Source organism: Pseudorca crassidens, chromosome 12 (genome assembly GCF_039906515.1).
Source record: "Pseudorca crassidens isolate mPseCra1 chromosome 12, mPseCra1.hap1, whole genome shotgun sequence".
NCBI lineage: Eukaryota > Metazoa > Chordata > Mammalia > Artiodactyla > Delphinidae > Pseudorca > Pseudorca crassidens.
In genome coordinates, this window is record NC_090307.1 from 4294484 (window position 1) to 4315039 (window position 20556).

General features: G+C 51.7%; 1 protein-coding gene across 1 annotated transcript in view; it reads right to left on the bottom strand.

The window, feature by feature from the left end:
• Positions 1–2476: 2476 nt before the first annotated feature.
• The window catches only part of ZNF407 (zinc finger protein 407), a 480028-nt gene continuing 461948 nt past the window's right edge, over positions 2477–20556 (bottom strand). The window contains exon 9 of the mRNA XM_067698828.1: positions 2477–2711. Within this exon, the coding sequence (XP_067554929.1) occupies positions 2707–2711 (5 nt within the window). The 3' untranslated portion in view covers positions 2477–2706. The remainder of the gene's footprint in view (positions 2712–20556) is intronic.

Sequence of the window (20556 nt, forward strand, 5' to 3'; positions counted from 1 at the left end):
TTTCTCAAAGTGGCTTTGTGACGGTATCGGGCACTTTGAGAAAGAAGGGTTCCATGATGGAATAAGATTGGGAAACACAGGTTAAAAAGTGTTAATCCAGTTTCCTTACCACCTGACACCCCAGAACTCTTAATGTGCAGCGGTGTGTGGTGAATCGTCAAGAAAAGAGTATTATGTACAAAGTTTCCCAAACTTTGTGTGTTCCTGTTTGTATGAACAGTGTCTTGGATAACTTCTGTTCTCTGGAAAGCCCTTGGGAAATACTCTTTTCCCTGTACTGTTGGATTTCTTCTGTCTCCAACCAAGCTCGATGCTCAGTTGACCATCTGATGGGAATAAGGGAGACAGGAGTCCAACAACAATTGGGTGAAGAGCCTTAGCTTGGGCAGATCAACGGTCCTGCCAAGAACAATTAGAAAAGTTAGATATATAGATAGATGATAGATAGACAAACAGACATGGATGACAGATGATAGATAACAAAGGACAAATAGATAATAGAGGATAAACAGATATGATAAAGATGAGGGAGAGATATTGATAGACGATAGAGAATGATAGATAGATGATAGATAGAGGAGAGAGATATAAAGAGAGAAAGAGAGAGGCAGCTAGCTCTAGATATAACTATTTCTTTTAAAGACATTGGAGGGCTACTGAGGGGACCGGGACTTAGGGGTCATGATCCTAAGAGGAGGAAACTTCAGAGAAGTGGGCTGATATTTCATGAACCACACTTTCCTTCAGGACAAACGCAGATTCTTGATATAAGGCAAAATCTAAGAATCTGAGCAGGGGGTTGGGACTAAGAGACAGAGGAGCCGTCGGAGCTTCTGGTAATCTCATAGGGCTACAGAGGTAAAAGCTGGATCTCAGGGATGTCTAAGCAGAACAAAGATACCAGGAAGAAAGGACACAGAGAGGTGACTTCAGTGCACAGTATTCAGTGCAAAGGCCAAATAGATGCACATTCTATGACAGAAAACGTGCACACCTGTTTAGCAAAAGGTATGTAAAATACATCTGTTGCAGCTTTCTTTGTAATAGCCAAGGACTGAAAACAACACAAACATTTATCAACAGTAAAATGGATAAATAAATTCTGGTGCGTTCCATCCACGTAAAGTAAAACACTTCAACACAATGACAGTGAACAAACCACACACAAGAATATGGATGGATCTCATAAATATAATGATGAGTCAAAGAAGAGTGTAAGAACCACAAAAAAATCCAAGAGAGAATACACCCTGTGAGTGCATGTGCATAAAGTTCAAATAGACAAGCGAATCCCTGGCATTTAAAGTGAATTGTGGTTCCTTTTCTGGGAGCTGGCACACCCTTGGGAGGGTGAGGGGGGCTCCTGGGACCCTGTCGTGTATCAGTTCTTGATCTGATGCTAGTTCTACGTACGCTTACTCTGGAAATTCAGCTTGGCTTATACTTCAAAAAATGCATTAAAACATCTATTAGAATGGCCCAGACCGGGAACACTGACACCACCAAATGCTGGCGAGGCTGTGGAGCAACAGGAACGCTCATTCGTTGCTGGTGAGAACGCAACACGGTGCAGACACTTTGGAAGACGGTTTGGCGGTGTCTTAACAAAACTAAACATATTTTCCCCAGGATCCGGCAATCATACTCCTTGGTATTTACATAAAGGAGCTGAAATCATGTCCACACAAAAATCTGCACACAGATGTTTATAGTAGTTTTTTCGTAATTGCCAAAACTTGGAAGCAACCCATATGCTCTTCAGTAGGGGAAATGGATAAACTGTGCTGCCTCCAGGCCATGGAATATTATTCGGTGCTAAAAAGAAATGAGCTATCCAGCCAGGACGAGACACGGAGGAGACATAAATGCACTTTACTAAGTGAAAGAAGACGATCTGAAAAGCCTCCATACTGTGTGATTCCAACTAGATAACATCCTGGAAAAGGCACAACTACGGAGACAATAAAAGGGTCACTGGTTGTCAGGGCTTGATCGGGGGTTGATTGAATAAGATTTGAAACCGTGGACAGCACTGTGTGATACTGTAATGGTGGATACCTACCCAAACCCACAGAAGGTACAGCAGCAAGTGCGAACAGTAAACTATGGACTCTGGGGTGATAATGTGTCAACGTAGTTTCATCAGATGAACGCAGTGGGGGATTTTGAGAGAGGGTTGGGTGTGTGGGTGCGTAGAGGCAGGGAGTATGTAGGAAATCTCTGTACCTGTCTCTCAGTTTTGCTGTTAACTGCCCTAAAAAATAGTCTATTTAAACATTTTTAGTACATTAAGACAAAACAATTTTTTAAATGTCTCTTTTAAAAAGCATATTTGAGTCTTTTAAATGAAAAAAATGTGTGTCCGGCCTTCACACTCAAAGGAAATCCCTGATAGCTCGGACCCTACCCTGAGGCGGCCCCCGTTCAGGTGGGTTCATACTCTCCCAGTTGTACTTTCTGCACGTAGACCAACACACGTGGGCTGGTGCACGGGAACGCACACCCGTGGGGAGGTTGTATGTGACACGATTCCGTCACTCGGTTTCTCTGGGTCTCCGTTTACTGAACTCTAAGTTGCCATTGTTGGGTTAGAGCTGGATTAGATCATTTAAGGCCTCTGGCAGTTCTGCAATTGCACAGTTCTCTCCCGCTCATTCATTAATTCAGCTCCTTTGGCCAAGCGTTCAGCAAGTCCCAAGCAGAATGCTAGCCTGGCGAAGAAAGACAGATGGTGAATGGCTAGGAATGGAAGCGTGAGGAATGAATGAATGAATGGATGGATGGAGGGGGATGCAAGGCCCAGGTGCTCCTTCCGGGAGTCCCCTGCACACCCCACCCCGTCTGCTGAGGCAGCCTCACCATGAGCACAGTCACCTCTGAGTGACGTGGGCTGTGATATCTTGAGGCACAGGGCCCTGAGAGGGGGTAGGGGGCACCGATCTTGGGGTGGAGGGCGGTGCTCAGAGGGGGAGTTATATGAGCGGCTCCGGAAGGACAACAGTCAGCCTGCCCCGGGAGGAGGTGCGGGGGGGGGGACTGGGGAGCGGGCCCCCTCTTCCCGGGGAGTTGTAATGTGACATTCACTCATTTCACCTGTTTAGGCTGAAATGTTCACGACAGAGAGGCGTGACGTGTTCCCTCCACTCTGCTTGCAGAGAGTCATCAATGAGTTAACCCCTCAGGATGGAATTCAGACACTGAGAACATTCTGGGGAAACAGGCTGCGATAGAACCCTGAGATCCAGCCACGCCACTGGCTGCTGGCCCTGCCTACCTGCCGGGATGGCTGAGGCCGGGGGCAAGCTCCGGCGGTGGTGGCTCCCCTCCGGGCACTGACAGCACAGTCCCTGCCCTGCTGATCACTGAGTGAGACCCAGAGCGTAGGTGCTTCTCCCACAATGCCTCTGCCGTGCAGGCCTATCTGAGATGGGGCCTCCTGCAGAAGCAGCCCGGCATCTCAATTTCTCGGTCACTGCTAGGACTGGAGAGTAAACCCTTGTCCTGCTTTTAAAAAAAAAAGAAAGAGCAAACAAAAACATCACCCGAGATGTACACTGACTCCGCGGGGGGAAGCAGAGGGATGGGGCCAATCCGTTTCTTACATTTTACTTCTCCCCTGGGAGGCTCCATCCTTCCAGGTGTGCATAGCCCAGGCACCCGCCATTGGCACTTGGTAAAGAAAGCCAGTAAGAAAGGACAGAGGAGTTGGATTTCTTAAACCCCATATGGATGGACAAACTTTGCTCATTTCCCCAGTGAACATAAGACTTTGCAAAAAACAAGTTGTTTAAAAAGACAATGAGCAAAAAAAATAAAAGCTGTGCTATTGATTCAGCCAAAACGACCAGTAGAAGCAACAGTGTCTCCCCATGGGAATTGCTGCACCCCTCGGGGCACATCCACCCGGAAGGGAAGACTCGTTCCAGCGCCAGAAGGAACGGAAGAGCAGCTAGCAAAAGAGTCTGTTGGCGAGGAGGTGTTTTTAGGAACAATGCAATTGTTGTGGTAGTAATCGATGGTAATTATCATCGCACCCGCCCAGGCCCAGCCCCGAGCCTCCGAGGGGGCGGCTGCCTTTTTGGGAAGGGCTGTTACGTACTGCACAAAACCCACGAGCATCCGTACAACAGGTAACCCACGCGCGGGCCGCAGGCCTCCCGGAGCGGGGAGCTGGAATCCCTCTCGGCGATATTTGAAAAGCAAGCCAGACATATCTGAGACTCCGGAGATATGCTTGAAACTAGGAGAAGTTGATGTTTTCCATATTCACTGCCAGATATTGTTGTGCTACTCGGCTATATGCAGATAGAGGATGCTGCAGGTCAGTGGTAGATCCCACGCTATCTTTAAAGAAATAAATCATTAATTTAAATCGTGTGGGCTTCTCCTGTTTATAGCATAGCTGTTAGCGTTTAACCCATTTTTTCCCCTTTGGGAAGAAATTGAGGGACATGTGGGTGTATGGGCTGGTATTCAGGATAATTTTTTTTAAGGGCCATTTTAATGCGCTGTGTAAGGCTTACTGTTTACTTGGTCATTTTTTTGTTGTTGTTTCTATCTTGAAAATTAGTATTACAGAAGTAAGACATGCTTGTGGGAAGTTCCAGTAATTCCAGAAATGTGGAAAGTAAAAATCCGTACATCTCTGCAGGAGGAGAGCATGTTCACCACTCAGGCTGCTGCCTCGACCGGGGGCCCGTCTGCTTTCTCACCTTCCCTCCAGTCTCCTGGGGGAATGTTCTGGGTGCTCTACCCCCCCCCCCCCCGCCCCGCCTGACCGCTGTGGCCTTGGAGTGATCATTCATCCACCAGCTAGTCACCTACCCACTCGTAAACGAGGTCAGCCTTCTGACGACGTGGGCAAGGCCCTGCCGGGTGCCGGGGTGGGGGGGTGGTCCCACGACACGGAGGAAGCAGGACACGGTGCGTCCCACCAAAGCTGCCCTGAGGGCCCACACGAGGGAGACCCACGCCCAGGGAGGACGGTCAGGGTCACTGAGTGGAGGAGGGCTGGCGCGGCTGGTGGGAGACCCGAGGCAGGGCCGAGGCACAAGGAGTGGCCTGCAGGACCACTGACCACCGGCTGCAATGAACTCGGTGGCTGGTGGAGGGGTTCGGCCTCCCGCCTCTGGATGGCTGGGGGCCTAATTTCAGATGCTCTTTCCCACTGCCAAACAGCTCGTCAGACTAGCCTGCTGTGGTGACGGGGAAGGCGTGGTCAGGAGGGGAAGGCGTGGTCAGGAGGGAAGGCGTTTGGGGAATGGCTGTTGTCCGAAATGTTGCAGCAAGGAGACCGGAATTCCTCCCATGGGGGATGGGAGCCCATCAAAGCTTCCTGGGCAGGAGAGCGGTAGGAGTTTCCCACCGCCGCTGTACCAGATGGCCACAGGGAGAATCTGCGTCCTCGCCTGTGCCAGCTTCGAGACGCCTCCTGCTGGCCCACGGGCCCTCCTCCATCTTCAAAGCCTGTGGGGCAGCACCTCCCGACCTCCCTCTCTGGGACTCCTGCTTCTGTCGTCACGTCTCCTTCTTTCTTTGGTCTCTCGCCTCCTGTGAGGAGTCCTGCGGTTACATCAAGTCTCCCAGGACACTCCAGATCCTAGCCACAGTCCTTTGCCAGGAAAGGCAACATGTTCACGAGTTCTGGGCATTGAGACCTGGACACCTTCGGGGGAACATGAGTCTGTCGGTTGCAGCGACGATCTGATACACAGTATCTATCGTACTACCAACACGAGTAGAGTGCCGAGCTCTCTTCTGCCATTCGGGATGCCATCCGACCACGGCGGCGTGTGGACATTGCTCCCATTTCACAGAAAGGCAGACTGTGCTCCGGAGGAGAAGGGACTTGCTCAGGGTCTCCTAACCTGGAGCCCGCGTCTGACTCCAAACCAGAGCTCCCCTCAGAGGCAGCACGAGGGACTGAGAGGGGCTACCTGGTGCTCAGGCGTGGTGACAGCGTCCTTCTCGTAGCTGCTCGTGACACAGCGTGGAGAGGCCTCTTTCTCCCCCGAGAACGTCTTCCTTGAAACCCCCTGCTCACCTAGCACGCACGTGGTGCCTGTTTCAGACCAGACCCTGTGCTGAGCCCGGAGAGGGAGAGCGTGGAGCCCCGCGGTCCCACCGCCTGGAGGGGAGACGCACGGCTGTGTGCAGCACCACGTGGCCCAAGGAGATGGCATTTACCTCTGTCTGGAGAGGTCAGGGAAGATTCCCAGAGGGGGAGACATTTGAAGGTGAAGGATGAGGAACTGACCATGTGCAGGAACCTTGGGGCTGGGAGGGGGGAGAAGCCCTCCAGGCAGAGAGAATCCCCTCTGCAGGAATGTGTGGGTGAGAGACAGAGACATAGAGACAGAGGGACTGAGAGAGATACAGAAACAGTGGAACAGAGAGATGGAGAGTGTGAAGAGCTGAGGAGAGAGAGGGAAGCGGTGACTAGTGTCTGGAAGAAGGAAAGGGACGCCAGGGCAGGGGAGGGACAGGGAAAGAGGAAGAGAGGATCCCTGGGAAGCCCTGGGCTGGGAACAGAGCCACCTTCCTGGGAAGCCAGGTGTACTGAGCTGAACACCAGAAATCGAGGAAGCCCACGGAAACAGACAGGGTCACCCGTCTCCAGACCTGGCTGAGGTCCTGCTGCTGCCGCCCACCAGCTGTGCACATCTGGGGCACGTTTCTTAGCGGCTCGGGTCCCTTTCCTCACGTGCTGAAGAGCACACCGTCATGACGGTTCCCAAACCTAAGTGGCCTGGCTGTAACCACCTGCAAGGTTTCCAGGAGCACAGATGCCCCTGGGGGAAGGGGCTGACCGCCCCCAGGGCTACAGGTGTAACCTCTCCACGCCAGACCATCGAGGGGACGCTCATGGAGCAACGACACAGGAATTAGGGAGATGTCGGATTCCCCGGGGCATCAAACCCGGAGAGACCCCTGTCCCGCTAAGGCTTTAGGGCTGCAGCGGAGGCGGGAACTGGCAGCCGGGAGCAGGTGTCCTTCCAGGGTGGAGGGAGCTTGGCCTCCTGGGCTCCGCCTGCCCCCGTCTGCCCCTATTGAAAGGCTATGATGTAATCCAACCGGAGGAAGGATACAGGCCCGAGATGTTCACTGTTCAAGCAGTCACAAAGGTGAGAAACTGGGAACAACCCGAGCGCCCAGCCATAGAGGGATGGCTCCGTAACTCACGTGCACCCGTATGTACTACACTTTGGAGCCGTGAAAAGACACGTTTATGAAATGTTAATGACCTGGAAAAATGCTCACAACAAAATGTTAGGGCAAAAACCAGTTTCTATTTTCTGGTTTATGAACTACGAATATGAGTTAACTGTTCAAAATTAAATTCAAAAAGTCATAGAAGATGTGAGAGGGTTTGATGACAGCCACGTATATGTGTCTGTATGTGAAGATACGCGCAGGTGTGACCATGAGTGTATGAATGAAAGACAATACGCAGGAATTTTAACATGTTAATTGATGTGACCTCGGGAAAGGGAATTTTGGAGGTGTGTTATTTTGCTTCTTACATTTTTCTGAATTTCCAAATTTTTATCGTAAGCATGTGTTACACTTTTTGTTCTGAAGAAAAGGGGAAAAAACTAAGAAATGGAGATTTGCATGACTTTGATGGGGTAGTTCTGGATCCAGTGCTGGTGTCGTTGGTTTAAAGCCGCTTCCCTGGCTTCCCACAGGCACCCCGAGACCTGGCTTTCTGGGCATTCTGAATTCTGCAGAGCCTCCTAATTAATTGGAGACTAATGCAAGTTGTATCCTCCCGCCCTGGTAAATACTGGTAAACGCTACGGCAGGCACAAACCACAGCTCAGAAACGCATGTTTGAAAATCAGTCAGGGGCATTTGTTTTACAGTTAATGTGTCTGGGTTTGTATACAAGACAAGGCCATCCTTCCTGGATTTGGGTAGAGACAGGGGAGCATCGAGGATGCCACGCTGAGAAGCTAAACATTCTATCCCCGATCTTCCGGGGGTTCTGTTCCAGGAAGCTGCTGGCTGACAAATTCGTGGTGAATCGCTGACGCTCTGAAGGGTGCCCCCTGAACAACCCCCTAACACACACACACACCCGTGTCCCTGGAGCCCAAACACTGTACTCCAGACTCAGGTGCTTCATGACTCAAATATAAATTTGCACGGTGCTTGGGCTGTGTTCTCCCTTGAAATTCCACCTCTGGTTTATAATGATTGCAAAAGAGACTTCAGAGAAATACAGCCTTCCACGAAGAAGTCTCAGTAAATACACTCCTCAAAATTTTCATTCTTAATATATCAGGAGCTTTTCAGTTCATTACAGTGTTATTAGTCAGTCTTCATAAAAGTGCATGCATCTTTATTAAAAATGGAAGTTCACATCATTTTATGTTCCCATAAAAATGGGTGGTGGTAGCCTTGATTAATTTCTTCACATACAGTGAACTTTACAGCAAATTGGACAGTGTAATTCAATTCCTATTTCTGCAGATTTTTTTGTTGGTAGAAAATTGATATCATTCATATGTAATCATATTGCCTTTGCAAGAGATATTTAAGAAATAATATCCTGAGGTAATGATCGTGTGGCTTAATTATTAATACGTACTTTCACACATGGCAGTGTGCATTCCTTTCATCAAGCCTGGCTTCTATCAGAAAATATTTCTTCAATCTAAATTCAGCTGTGTGCCACCAGCGTGCACATGGGCGTGTGCGCGAGTGCGTGTGTGTGCGTGTGCGTGTGTGTGATTTAGCTTTTTAAAATTGTTTCTTTCCTTAACAGCTTAGCATCATTTCTAGGGTAATCATTGGTTTTAGGTGGGTTAGCAACCGAACTCTGGAAGTGCAAACCAGAGGGAAATTTGAAAGGTAAGGTTGACAGTTCAGAGGCTCCCCTTCTCCCCTCCTCCAAATGCCAAGCAAATCTGTGGGGTCCCTTTTGAATCAGACAATTGCCAACCAAATAGAGCTCTTCTGGCTCCGGGTGTTGCCTTAGTTCGGGGTCTCCAGAGAAACAGAGGGAGAGAAGGAGACAGAGAGATCTATTTTCAGGAATCAGTTCACGCAACGCTGGGGGCTGGTGAGTCAGAATCTGCAGGGCAGGCGGGCAGCCTGGAGACCCAGGGAGTAGCTGACGTAGTGGTCTTGAGTCTGGGAGCAGAATTCCTCCTCCTTCGGGAGACCTGTCCCTGCTCTGAAGGCCTCCACTGACTGCATGAGGACCAACCCTAACCTCCTTCACCAGCATCTCCTGTTTGCCATGTTGACCACACCTAAGAAACACCTTCACGGCGACATCTCAGCTGGTGTTTGACCAAAACCTGAGCACCATGGCCAAGCCAGCTTGACACGCACAACTGGTCGGCACAGACGCCCTCCTGGGCACCTCTAACCAGGTCCTCCTTGAAACCGTCTCAAGGGACAGGCCCCGGGGGTCCCCCGTGGGGGGAGCTGGTCTCCCAGGGGCTCTGCGCCCCTCAGCTTCCAGCCTCCTTGGTCTGACTTCTAGTGGTGATTCCCCTTCCCAGCCCACCTTCCAGCTGCCCCCAGCTGGGATGCCCCATCCTGTCGGATATCCTGCTGGACGCACACCTCACACTAAAGGCAGTGCACGAGGCAGAGCTGGGCTGGGGCTGAGGCTGGGACCTGGGATGGGGAAGGAGGGGACCCTCTCCTAGAGGCGGCATGGGGTCCACCCTTGAGCGTGAGCTGGTGGCAGGAGGCCAGGGCCCAGGGTGTCGGGGGCTCTGGATGGCTGAAGCCTACATCCCGCCTGGACGGACACACGGCCGTGTGCTGTGTGGACCCCGAAGTTAGTTGAACTCCCTTTGCCTGCTCTCAGCCTGAGCTCCGACCTGCGGCGGCTCAGGGGGTGACCCTCCTGGTGGGGACACCCCACCTCGCAGTGTGACTGCTGCCCCCAGAGCACCAGGCCTCTTCACTACCTGGGAAGAGGCCTGGGAACTGCTTCTCTTCAGGTGGCCGTCGTGGCCTGTACCTGTGAGCCTTCAGAGGATGCCCAGCAGCTCTCTGCACATCCCAGCCCAGGCCTGGGGACGTGGCCATCCCTGAGTGACCCCCGTGGTCCCCAAGCACTGCGGGCACTGCCGCCCAGTAATGAGCGCTTCTGGAAGGAAGGCCCCGGGCATCCTGGCGACCCGGCAGGAAGGGTACGTGGACACTGTTGAGGCCTGTGTCCGAGGCCCACAGTGAGGGGGAAAGATGATCTGCTCCCCGTGAGCCGCCACCCAAACTTACCTGCAAGTTTCTGGGGCTGCCCGTGGGGTTACGTGGAGAGCGTAAGGCAAGGCCCTCGTCTCCAGGGTGGGGAGGTCATCTGGATGGACGGTGGAGGGAGACCTGGCTGGGGCTTTTCCAAGAAGAGGGAATCAGGCCAGAGAATCCGGATTTGAAATAAGCAGGCCTAGAGTGTGGGCCACACGCTCAAGGGGAGGCTGTTTCAGGCCGTTAGCGGTCGGCCAGATGCGGCTGAGGGGCTGGGGACTTGGGAGCGAGGGGGTCATCTCTACAGCTCATCAGGGGAACACCCAGAAGGAAGTGGGCTTCTGGGATTACGGGTTACATGACAAGGGGAAGCAGGCACCTTGCAGGTTCACGGAGCACCCACTCCCCCAGGAGACCCAGGCCCAGCTTCCAGCCTTGGAGTGCGTGTGTCAGCTGACAGTGAAGCAGTGACCCCCAGAGAGACTGGGTGACCTGTGAGGCCAGACAGCTAAGTGGCGGTGTTGGGTTCTGCCCCGGAACAGCGGGCCTCCTGGAGAACACAACCCCTTCCAGGGGCAATAAAACATGAAAAAATGTGGTGCTTTGATATCATTTAGATAGATTGCAGATGTCTGCAGTATGAAAACATGCAACCCTTCTCCGTTTGAAAACAAACCACCCCAAAGGACATCAAAATGAAGAAAGCAGAGCAGCTGGGTCCCCCGAGGGCAGCCCAGGGCGAGGCGGCCTCCTTTGGGACCATCTCCCTTAGGGGAGCCCTGGGAGGTGGCACTGCCCGGGTCAAGAGGACAAAAGCGCCCCAGGACGGGGACCCGGGCACCCGAGAAGGTCCCTGGGGCCGTCAGCAGCCGGACTCTCAAGTAGGGAAGAGAAAAGTCCCCAGCGGCCGGGCGCACAGCGGAAGCGGTTCTGGGGTCACTGTAACTCGGCTGTAACACTTGCGCAGAGGGAGTGGTTTCCGCTCAGGGTTTGTGTTCACCATTTCTACACTGGAAACAGAATGGAATTCGTCACAGCAGAAAAACAAAGACAGCTCTGAGTTATATTGTCGTTCACTCCAGGAGATTTTATGAATATGATTTCCCTGTAAAATCCAGCATTTTTCTCTTTACCACTCGCAACCCGCTAAACGGCATAAACCTGTGTCCCTATAGCAGGATGTCCCATCCCAGCCACGCCGAACTCGTGCCGGCACGCACGGGGGTGCCCCGCCCCATAAATCGCGCCTGGACGTTTTACTTGTCTAATCAGCTACCACATCAAAACTTCATAAGTGGCTGCTTCTCATTTAAAGTTCTAGTAAAACTGCAATTACTGTGGCTGTAAGATGCTTTGTTTCGAAACGCGCATTAAATAGTTTTATAGATGTTGTTGGGAACACTTGCATGGCTGTCCTTACGGAAGCGAACGAGTTCATTAATAATGGGACCCCGAGATGCACAGGCAAGGTGGGAGCCGTGAAAACTATCTGGGCCTTTGAAGCTCATACTTAGACCTAACTTTTCAAGTCGAAGCAATTGATTCTACTCCGTTAAAAAAAAAAAATTGAGGTGCAACTCTAATCGGCGTAAGATACCAGAGAAACTGAAGCCTCTGGAGCAAAAGTCTGGAGGAAGGAAGGTGGAGGGTCTTCTTTGAAAATAAGGAATTAAGTAAGTGAGGGCCTGCCTCGGGGCTGCACCGCCGGGCCAGCGTGGGGACAGCCATCTCTCTGCAGGTCATCAGGTGGGACACTCAAGTGATGTGGTCCCCTGCCTCTTCCTCCATGACTTTGGGAAACAGGTTCAGACCCCAGTTAGGCTGGAACCTCCTGCCCCCCTGGCTGTTCAGCTCCGGGATGGCGCTCCCACTTCAAACATTTAGGGGCGACTCAGAGGCCTCCCTCTGAGTGTGGATAAGAGCGCGTTTCTCCACCCGTACAGATTCTGCTGGCCCAAACGGCACATTTTTAAAGTGTATTTTTTGAAAAATAAAATCTCAGATTTGCTGTAAATTCAGGCCAGGGAGGATCTAGCTGATGGGAAATGTTTAAGTTACAAATCTAAGGGAAGATTTTGCATTTAAGAAGAAGAAGAAAAAAATCCCTCTTAAACTGCAGCTCTTAAAATAAAGATTTTCTGTTTTCCATAGTGACTCACTAAACCTTTATTTAGACACTTGGTAAAAACACATCACATATTTCACGTTTTTTTTTTTCACTGTTGCAGCTTAAAAGAGTATCATGTTTTTTTTCTTCTTGAGGGAAGCAGAAATCTACAGTAAGACATTTTTGCCTTTTTTTTTTAATGAACTCTCAACGTATTTTGGAATGGTGACTGTTCCCGGTCAGAGCCGCTGCACAGCACCCTCTGGTGCACGCACTAAGGAGAAGGACAAGGGCTGTTCAGGGGCTTTGTTCATCTGCTCTTCAACATTTCCCAGAGATGAATTTTAATGCTTATTCAAAAATACAACAAAAACCTAACGATTTCAGATCCATCACCTTAAACTGTTCTACAGTGTGTCTCGTGGCTGCTCTCTCTGGGCTCCAGGTTAGCTGTGCGGTGGCAGAGGAAAGCTGCCACGGGGAGCCAGCAGCCATGCGGGCAGAGCCACAAGGCCGGCCGCCCCCAGGGCCTGGAGAAGAGCTCAGGGAGCCGGACCTGTGCGCAGAGCAGGGCTACGGACACGCAGGACGCTCCCGCGGCCACCAAGAGAACCAGGCCGATCAGGAGTCATTTCTAGTCCTTCTTGGGAAAAAGGAGTTCAGGTGTCTCAGTGCCTGTTAGTGGTGGGTACGTACACACTTGTGCACACATCACATACGTACACACACTCACACCCATATATTTACACACGCACACACACATACACGCAGGCACACTCACACCCCTATATACACACATGCACACACACATACACACAGGCACACTCACACCCATATACACACATACACACACAGGCACACTCACACCCGTATGCACACACACACACATATACACACAGGCACACTCACACCCATATATACACACAGGCACACACACATACATGCAGGCACATTCACACCCATACATAAACACACAGATGTACACTCACACACACGTGTATGCACACACGTGGCCACACACACACACACACACGTCGACGTGCATAAAGCGCACACACGGAGCACACAGCCTGGCCTGCCGTTGTGTCCAGGGCCAAGAGCAGAACCTCACACTCCCCGCCCTCTCGGCCCCTCTGTGTTCGCACACGGGCCACCCAGAGTCCCTAAGCACGTCCTCTTGGAATTAACCCCCATGGAAGACACCGGAGCCCGTCCTCTGCCACGGGGGGCACCCAGGTTAGCCACGGGGTCCCACACCGACACTTGGAAGACTCGCTGCAGCCCTGGGGCTGAAGTTCCCTTTTGGGTCTTTCCTCCACCCACCTGTTCCTCCAACTCTGTCCCCTCGACCCCGAGCAGCCCAGGGCAGCCTCAAAGCCCGTCTGAGGCTCTGCCCACCTCTCACCGCCCTGGGGAGGCGGCTTTGCCCGACACCCACGTCTGAAGTGGGAGGTGTCAGGAAACACACGTCCCCGCCTGCGGTGCTGCCCACGCCGCCTGCCGTCCGCGGCCGCCGCTTCCTCCTAGTGCCCGCAGACCTGCGACGTTTACCTCCGCTGTGGCAGAAGCCCCCGGTTTTACACGGCTCTGGTATTCACGGAGAGGCCTAACACTTGCTGTCAAGAAAACGAGTGTAACTCTAGGTAAGGGTCGCACACTCCCAGCCGGGGAGATACAGCGTCCCTTCCCCTTTACCAAGGTCGCAGACTGACCGCTTTGTATGAGCAATAGAGGCCCTGTCGTCACGGGCAAACTGTCCCCTGGCACAGGGACCCCCGGCAGGTGTGGCAGCCGCAGACACTGGGGAGGTGCAGACACACCCAGCTCCATTGATGGGTGGGCTCCGGGCTGGGGCTGGGGGCCGTGGCCTGGGACGTGTGGCCAGACGCCGGGGCCACAGCTCCCCTCTGTCCCCCACGGCTGGACAGCTTATGAGAGGGGTGGTCCTGGGGCCCTGCAGTACGTCTGGGGTCCAGAGTCCACCCCCTGTATTGGGGGAGGCCAACTCATCTCCAGGCAGGGCCAGGGGGACACAGGACAGTCCTTCCCCAGAGCAGCGTCCAGCATGTTCACACGTGGAAATGCAGGGTCACCTGTAACCACTTTTACCTTCGATGTTCCACACATGGTGCACTTGCCCCAAGTCCATCACTGAACCCGTCCGGGGCGCAACAGCCCACACACGGCCCACACTCACACTCACACTCGACTCACACCTGTGCACATCCACATCCACACAATTCACACTTACATACACACTCATCTTCAAACACACACACACTCACACGCATCCAAGTGCCCAGGTGATAAAATGACTCAGGTCCCAGCGGACTGTGAGCCCTTGAAGGCAGAAGAGGCATCTTTTCGTCCATTCAGTGAAGGTTTGTTGAGCACCTACTGTGTGCTAGGCCCCGAGGATAGTGTGGGGAGCATAGCAGACACTCTGCGCCCTGGAGCTCATACGAGGGGAGACAGACTCTAAACATCAACAAGTAAGGCATGTCCACCAACAGGATGAATGGATGAGGAAGCTGCGGTGCGCGCATGCAGTGGGATTTACTCCATTGTAATATCGCCGTAAAAAAGAATGAAATAACGTCATTTGCAGCGACATGGATGGACTTGGGGATTATCATACTAAGTGAAGCAAGTCAGACAGAGAAAGACAAATAGCATATGATATCGCTTATATGCAGAACATAAAAAAATGATACAAATGAACTTATTTACAAATCAGAAACAGACTCACAGACTTAAGAGAAGGAACTTATGGTTACAGGGGCGGGGCAAGGGTGTGGGGAGGGATAGTTAGGGAGTTCAGGATTGACGCGTACACACTACTACATATAAAATAGATAACGAACAAAGACATACTGTGTAGCACAGGGAACTCTGCTCAATATTACGTAACAACCTAAATGGGAAAAGAACTTGAAAAAGAATAGATACTTATATATGTATAACTGAATCACTTTGCTGTACACCTGAAACGAACACAGTGCTAATCAACTATAGTCCAATATAAAATAAAAGTTAAAATAAAGTAAGGGATGACTCCAGTGCCTCTCGAATCTAGCCTGCCTGCCAGTATCTAAGTAGGTTCTGATGAAAACTCAAGCACTTCTCCTAAGCGCACGCCAGGGGACTCCTCTCAGCTCTGCGGGGCAGGTGTTGCCCACGTGCCCAGGACAGCTTCATGGCTATGTAACCAGGTGAGAACTCACCGAGGCCTGGGGATGCTCTTCCCGCTGGCCAGGATGTGGCCGTCTTCACGGAAGGTTGCTACCGACTTGGCAGCATCAGTGCTGGGGGGAATGGGGAGACGCCCCGACGTGGCTCTGGATCTGTGTTAGTGCAAACGCAGACACCCCCTCGGCAGTACCAGCCTATGCTGCCCTCTGATTTCTAGACGGTCGTTTCTTAGAAAGCACCTGGAAAGTAACAGCAAAGCATCGGCCCACTACAGCCCCCAAAGGAACCACAGTATTGGTTGTACACTCATTGGTGAGGTCAAACTGTTCATTGCAACATCTGAAATAATTAGACATCAGTACCTAATTGCATCTTTCTTCCTTCAGGTAACATCTTAGATATCAAATTTAATAAGCCAATAAAACAATACACGCTGTCCCCATGTGTGCCCCTGTTTTGCAAACACTGGCCCTTTCTCCACAAAGACACAGCAGGGGGAGGGAACAGGGAGTGGGCATTCAGCTCGCTGTCACCTCAGCAAGAAAAATGAAAAAGTGTCCCCGCCAGTCAGAGGAGGAGGGGGGCTTGTGTGTGGCGAGCTCATGGCCCCTGGGTGGAGCCTCTGGACTCGCCCTTGGCCTGAGCCCTCCTGGTCTGATGGAGGGTTTGGCCTCCTCACCCTCCAGTTCTGGAAGGTGCGTGCTCAGTGTGCAGGGTGTGGGGTGGGGGCAGGCTGGAAGCTGGCGCCGCGACCTGGGACCTCCAGCGCACCCTCACCCCCAGACTTGGCCTCCTAGCTTCAGCTTGTGCCGGTGGACAGGGCTGCTGCCGCCCGTGGGCTGGAGAGCCCTGCAGGGAGCACCTGCTTGGCAGCCCCGCAGTGCCTGGCGAGGGGCGGGGGTGCAGGGCTGGGGCCCTGGGCAGCCCATGGCGGAGGGCCCAGCAGGACCTCCAGGGCAGCCTGGAAGCAGGGGTGGCCTGGTCTCCCCGCCAGACCAGCGCAGTGATTTACGCTCAGTCCTGGCTCAGAGCTGGGCCTCGGTGACTCGCCGGCGGCCAGCGCGAATGACCAAACCAGAGCAGGCTTTTTATGGTCATCTCTTTACCACACATAACATAAACCGCCCGGGGGCCAGGCGTGGTGGGCAAGAAATAAACGAGGACCCCGCACCACTGCTGAGAGCAGGGCTGCTGGGAACCGGCTCCGGGGCCCACCTTACAGTGGCTCCACGGGTTCCCAGGTGGCCCTTCCTGACCACAGTCGTGTGTCTGGGAGGAGGGAGTGCTGACGCAGGCCCCACGGGATGGAGTCACCTTCCCCACCATCTGCACCCAGTCTCAGCCCCCGTCTGGGGCCATGAGGGGGGCACCTGTGCCCCTCCTGGCCTCAGGTTTGCTCATCCTTAAAATGGGCTTGACAGCAGCCCCTCCCAGGGTTGTCGGGACAGGAAAAGTCTTTGCATAACAGATGCCAGGTTGCAAAATAGCAGGACCATCTCCCCAGTCTCCCCCGCACGTCCTCTGGGGAGACGCCGGCTCACACGCGGCGCCTGGCCATGCATCCTCTCCAGGCTGAGTGCAGCCAGCAGGCAGCTCACTTCATCCATGGTCTCTAAGAACAACTTCCCTCCGACCCCCCCGGTTCTCTCAGCGAACCGATGTCTCTACCTTGAGATGTGGAGGGGGATGGAGGGCCTTGCGGGCGCTGGGAATAGACCTGATTCCTGGGGTGAAGCGTGGGCTGTTCAGTTATTCCCAGGAGGAATCAAGCGAGCGCCTCAGAACCAGCTCCTGTCCGGTGGCCCACATCCACGTCACGTGCTGAGCCCTGACTTCCGCTCTGACCTTCTGCTCATCGATCATTTCTGTCTGGTGATGACCCATCACGGAAGGCGGTGGAGAACAGAAGCAACGATGTTTATTGAGCACTAATCCTAACACTCAAAAGATGGTAAACAGTCTTGCTTTCATGATAAATATTTGCCAAGTTTGCTTTTCCTTGACCCCGACTTGTCCCTGTAGAACTCCACCCTGCTCAGCGGACCATCTCTTTTCGAGGTTGTTCGTACTGAATTCCATTTCTCAAGAGAGCTGGCAATCCTACTGACCCGTACACAGCTGGGAACCTAGTGCAAACTCACCAGCAGTGCCTTTTAGAGATTGTGATCACAGGGCTTACCTTCTCTGAACACCATACGTTCACTCTGATACAATCTGCAGAGCAAATCCCTCCTTTGAGAAAGACCCTCTGCCCACGGGGGTTTAAGACAAGTGCAGAGCGACATCTCTCTTTTGATGGGATGCCACTGCATAAAGACTAGGAAGTGGGGGAGATAAAGGAAAGAAAGATCTGAAAGGCGGTTGCCGGCGGGTAGGGGAAACAGGGAGAGGTTGGTAAAAGGGTTCAGACTTTCAGCTACCAACGAGTAAGGTCTGAGGGTCTAATGTACAGCACGGTGACTAAAGTGGTAACGCTGGGGTGTAGAGTTGAAATTAGCTCTGAGGGTAGAACTTAAATGATCTCACACACACAGAGGTACACGTGGAAGGTGACGATGTGTGAATTAGCTTGATGTGGGGAATCCTTTCACACCGTGTACGTATATCAAAGCATCACGGTGTACACGTTAACTATCTTACACTTCTATGTGTCAGTTATACCTCATTAAAGCTGGGGGCAAGGGTGGAAGAAAAGAAAAACCACAAAAATGTTGGAAGACATTTGAATTTAGTTTTTTTTTTTCTTTCCAAACTCATCTGATTTTAAAATTAACAAGAGTACAAATAAAATTTTTGGTAAATAAAATTTATCTTCACCTCCATTTTCTGACCACCTATAATTTGGAAGAAAAGAGGAAAGGGGAGAAAGAATGGCTGGATGCAAGCTATGCACGTGTTGGGATACCAAGGGAAGAAGGTTGGGTGGAGGAAGAAAGGAGAAGAGACAGAGAAAGCTCCAGAGAGCAAAGCAGGAGAGAAGAGGAGAGAGGCAGCATTAAAAAAAAAAAAAAATCAAGGCACGGAAGACGTAAGAGAACCTTTATCAAGAAATAAAGTGATGTTTGGGATTTGCTCCAAAGTACGAAATAGGGGTGGGGGAGGGGAGGAGTGGATGGTGAGTGGATGCAGCCGGATCGGCCGTGGTTGTGATGGGTACCTGGGGGGGAGGGGTGGGATTCATGACACTGTTCTGTCTACTTTATAGGTTCTAAAATTCTCCATTCTGAAAAAAAAAAAAAAAAAGATTACCCAGTCTTATGAAGTTAGGAAGCTGTCTACAAAAGACCACCCTTACCTCTGACCCCAACATTTGGGGGTTTCCAGGCCCTGGCTCCAGTCTGACAATGTGCGAGAAGGACCCGCAACATTTACTGAAACCGCTACGTGCACAGTGGTAGTTTATTTCAGTGGAAGGACAGAGATGCAAATCGACCAAGGGCAGAGACACACGGGGCACGGCGGAGACCAGGCGGTGAGTTCCAGCCGTCCCCTCCCCGTGAGGTCAGGATGCCACTGCCTCTTAGCAGTGGCAGGTGACGATACGCGTGGAGTATCGCCAACGAGGGTGGCCCACCCAAGCCCCCGTATCCGGGTTTTTGTGGGGCTTGACCACGTGGACACGCGGCTGCCCTTTAGACTCCAGCCGCTCTGGAAGTCAAGTAGATCCCACGTGTGCAAAGCTCCCACCACAGATCACGATGTTGGACTGTCCAGTGTCGCTCGACTCTCCCCCAGAGACCAGCTCCCAGAGCCGAGGGCAAAGGCGGACCTGTTTTTGGGGTAGGGTTAGTCCTTCACTACACAGACCTGGTAAGTTTTAACTATGTTCCAAAGAGATGCCTTAAGACCTTCACCTGGGATTGAGGGAAAAGGAAAAGGGGGCCAGGTTCTTGGTCTCCCCACCATCGTGACTGAGGGAGCTTTTAAATCTGTGTTACAAAACAAATGTTATGTGTTTCTAAATGTTACGCGTTGAATTGTGTCCCCTACAAACTGACATATTGAAGTCCTGACCCTCAGTACCTCAGAATGAGACTTGATGTGGAAATAGGGTCTTTACAGATGTAATTAGTTGAGGTCATCAGGGTGGGCCCTAATCCAGCGTGACTGGTGTCCTTATAGAAAGAGAAATTTGGACACAGAGAGATGCACACAGGAGAACACCATCGAAAGATGAAAGCAGAGACCAGGGTGATGCGTCTGCATGCCAAGGAGCAACAGGAATTGCTGTCAACCCACCAGAAGCTGCGGCAGAGGCACTGCCCCGGTTCTCCCTCACCAAAAACCCTGTGGACACCTTGATCTCAGACTTCCAGCCTCCACAACTGGGAGAGAATGAATGTCTATTATTTAAACTCCCCAGTTTGCAGTAGTTTGTCATGGCGGCCCTAGCAAAGTAATACACCAAACAACATTTTACTTGAATAAAGGGTGCTGTGGCTATAAAAAAAAAAAAGTTTGAAAACCGCTGAGCTAGACCATTTCTTCTAGTTACACATGAGGAAACTGATACCCAGAAATACAAAGAAGGGACTCAGTAGGGATGAGTGGGATTACCAAGGAAAAACTGGACTAGGGACCCTGCTCTGTTCTTTGTTCTCTGAGGCATCAGTGATGCGACCTTTCCTCACTGATCTTTGAAATTTTGATTCACCAAGTGCTCCTCTGTTCTCAGTCCATCAGCTCAGACGCTGAGTGGTACTGCTGTAGCCCAAGCAAGAGAATCCTTCCTGAGCCTCAGTAGTCAGGGCACTAATGGGGCAAAGGCTGGATGAAACCGGGCTCTCCCCGACCTCACATACCACCTTGATTCCACGCTGTAGATCAAGAATGGTGAATCAGTGTACAGGTCCTTCACCTCTTTGGTTAAATTTATTCCTGGGTATTTTATTCTTTTTGATGCTATTGCAAATGAGATTGTTTTCTTCATTTCTTTTTCCGATAGTTAGTGTATAGAAACACCACTGATTTTTGTATGTTGACAGTGTATCCTGCAGCTTCAGTAGTTCTAACAGCCTTTTAGTGAAGTCTTTAGAGTTTTATAC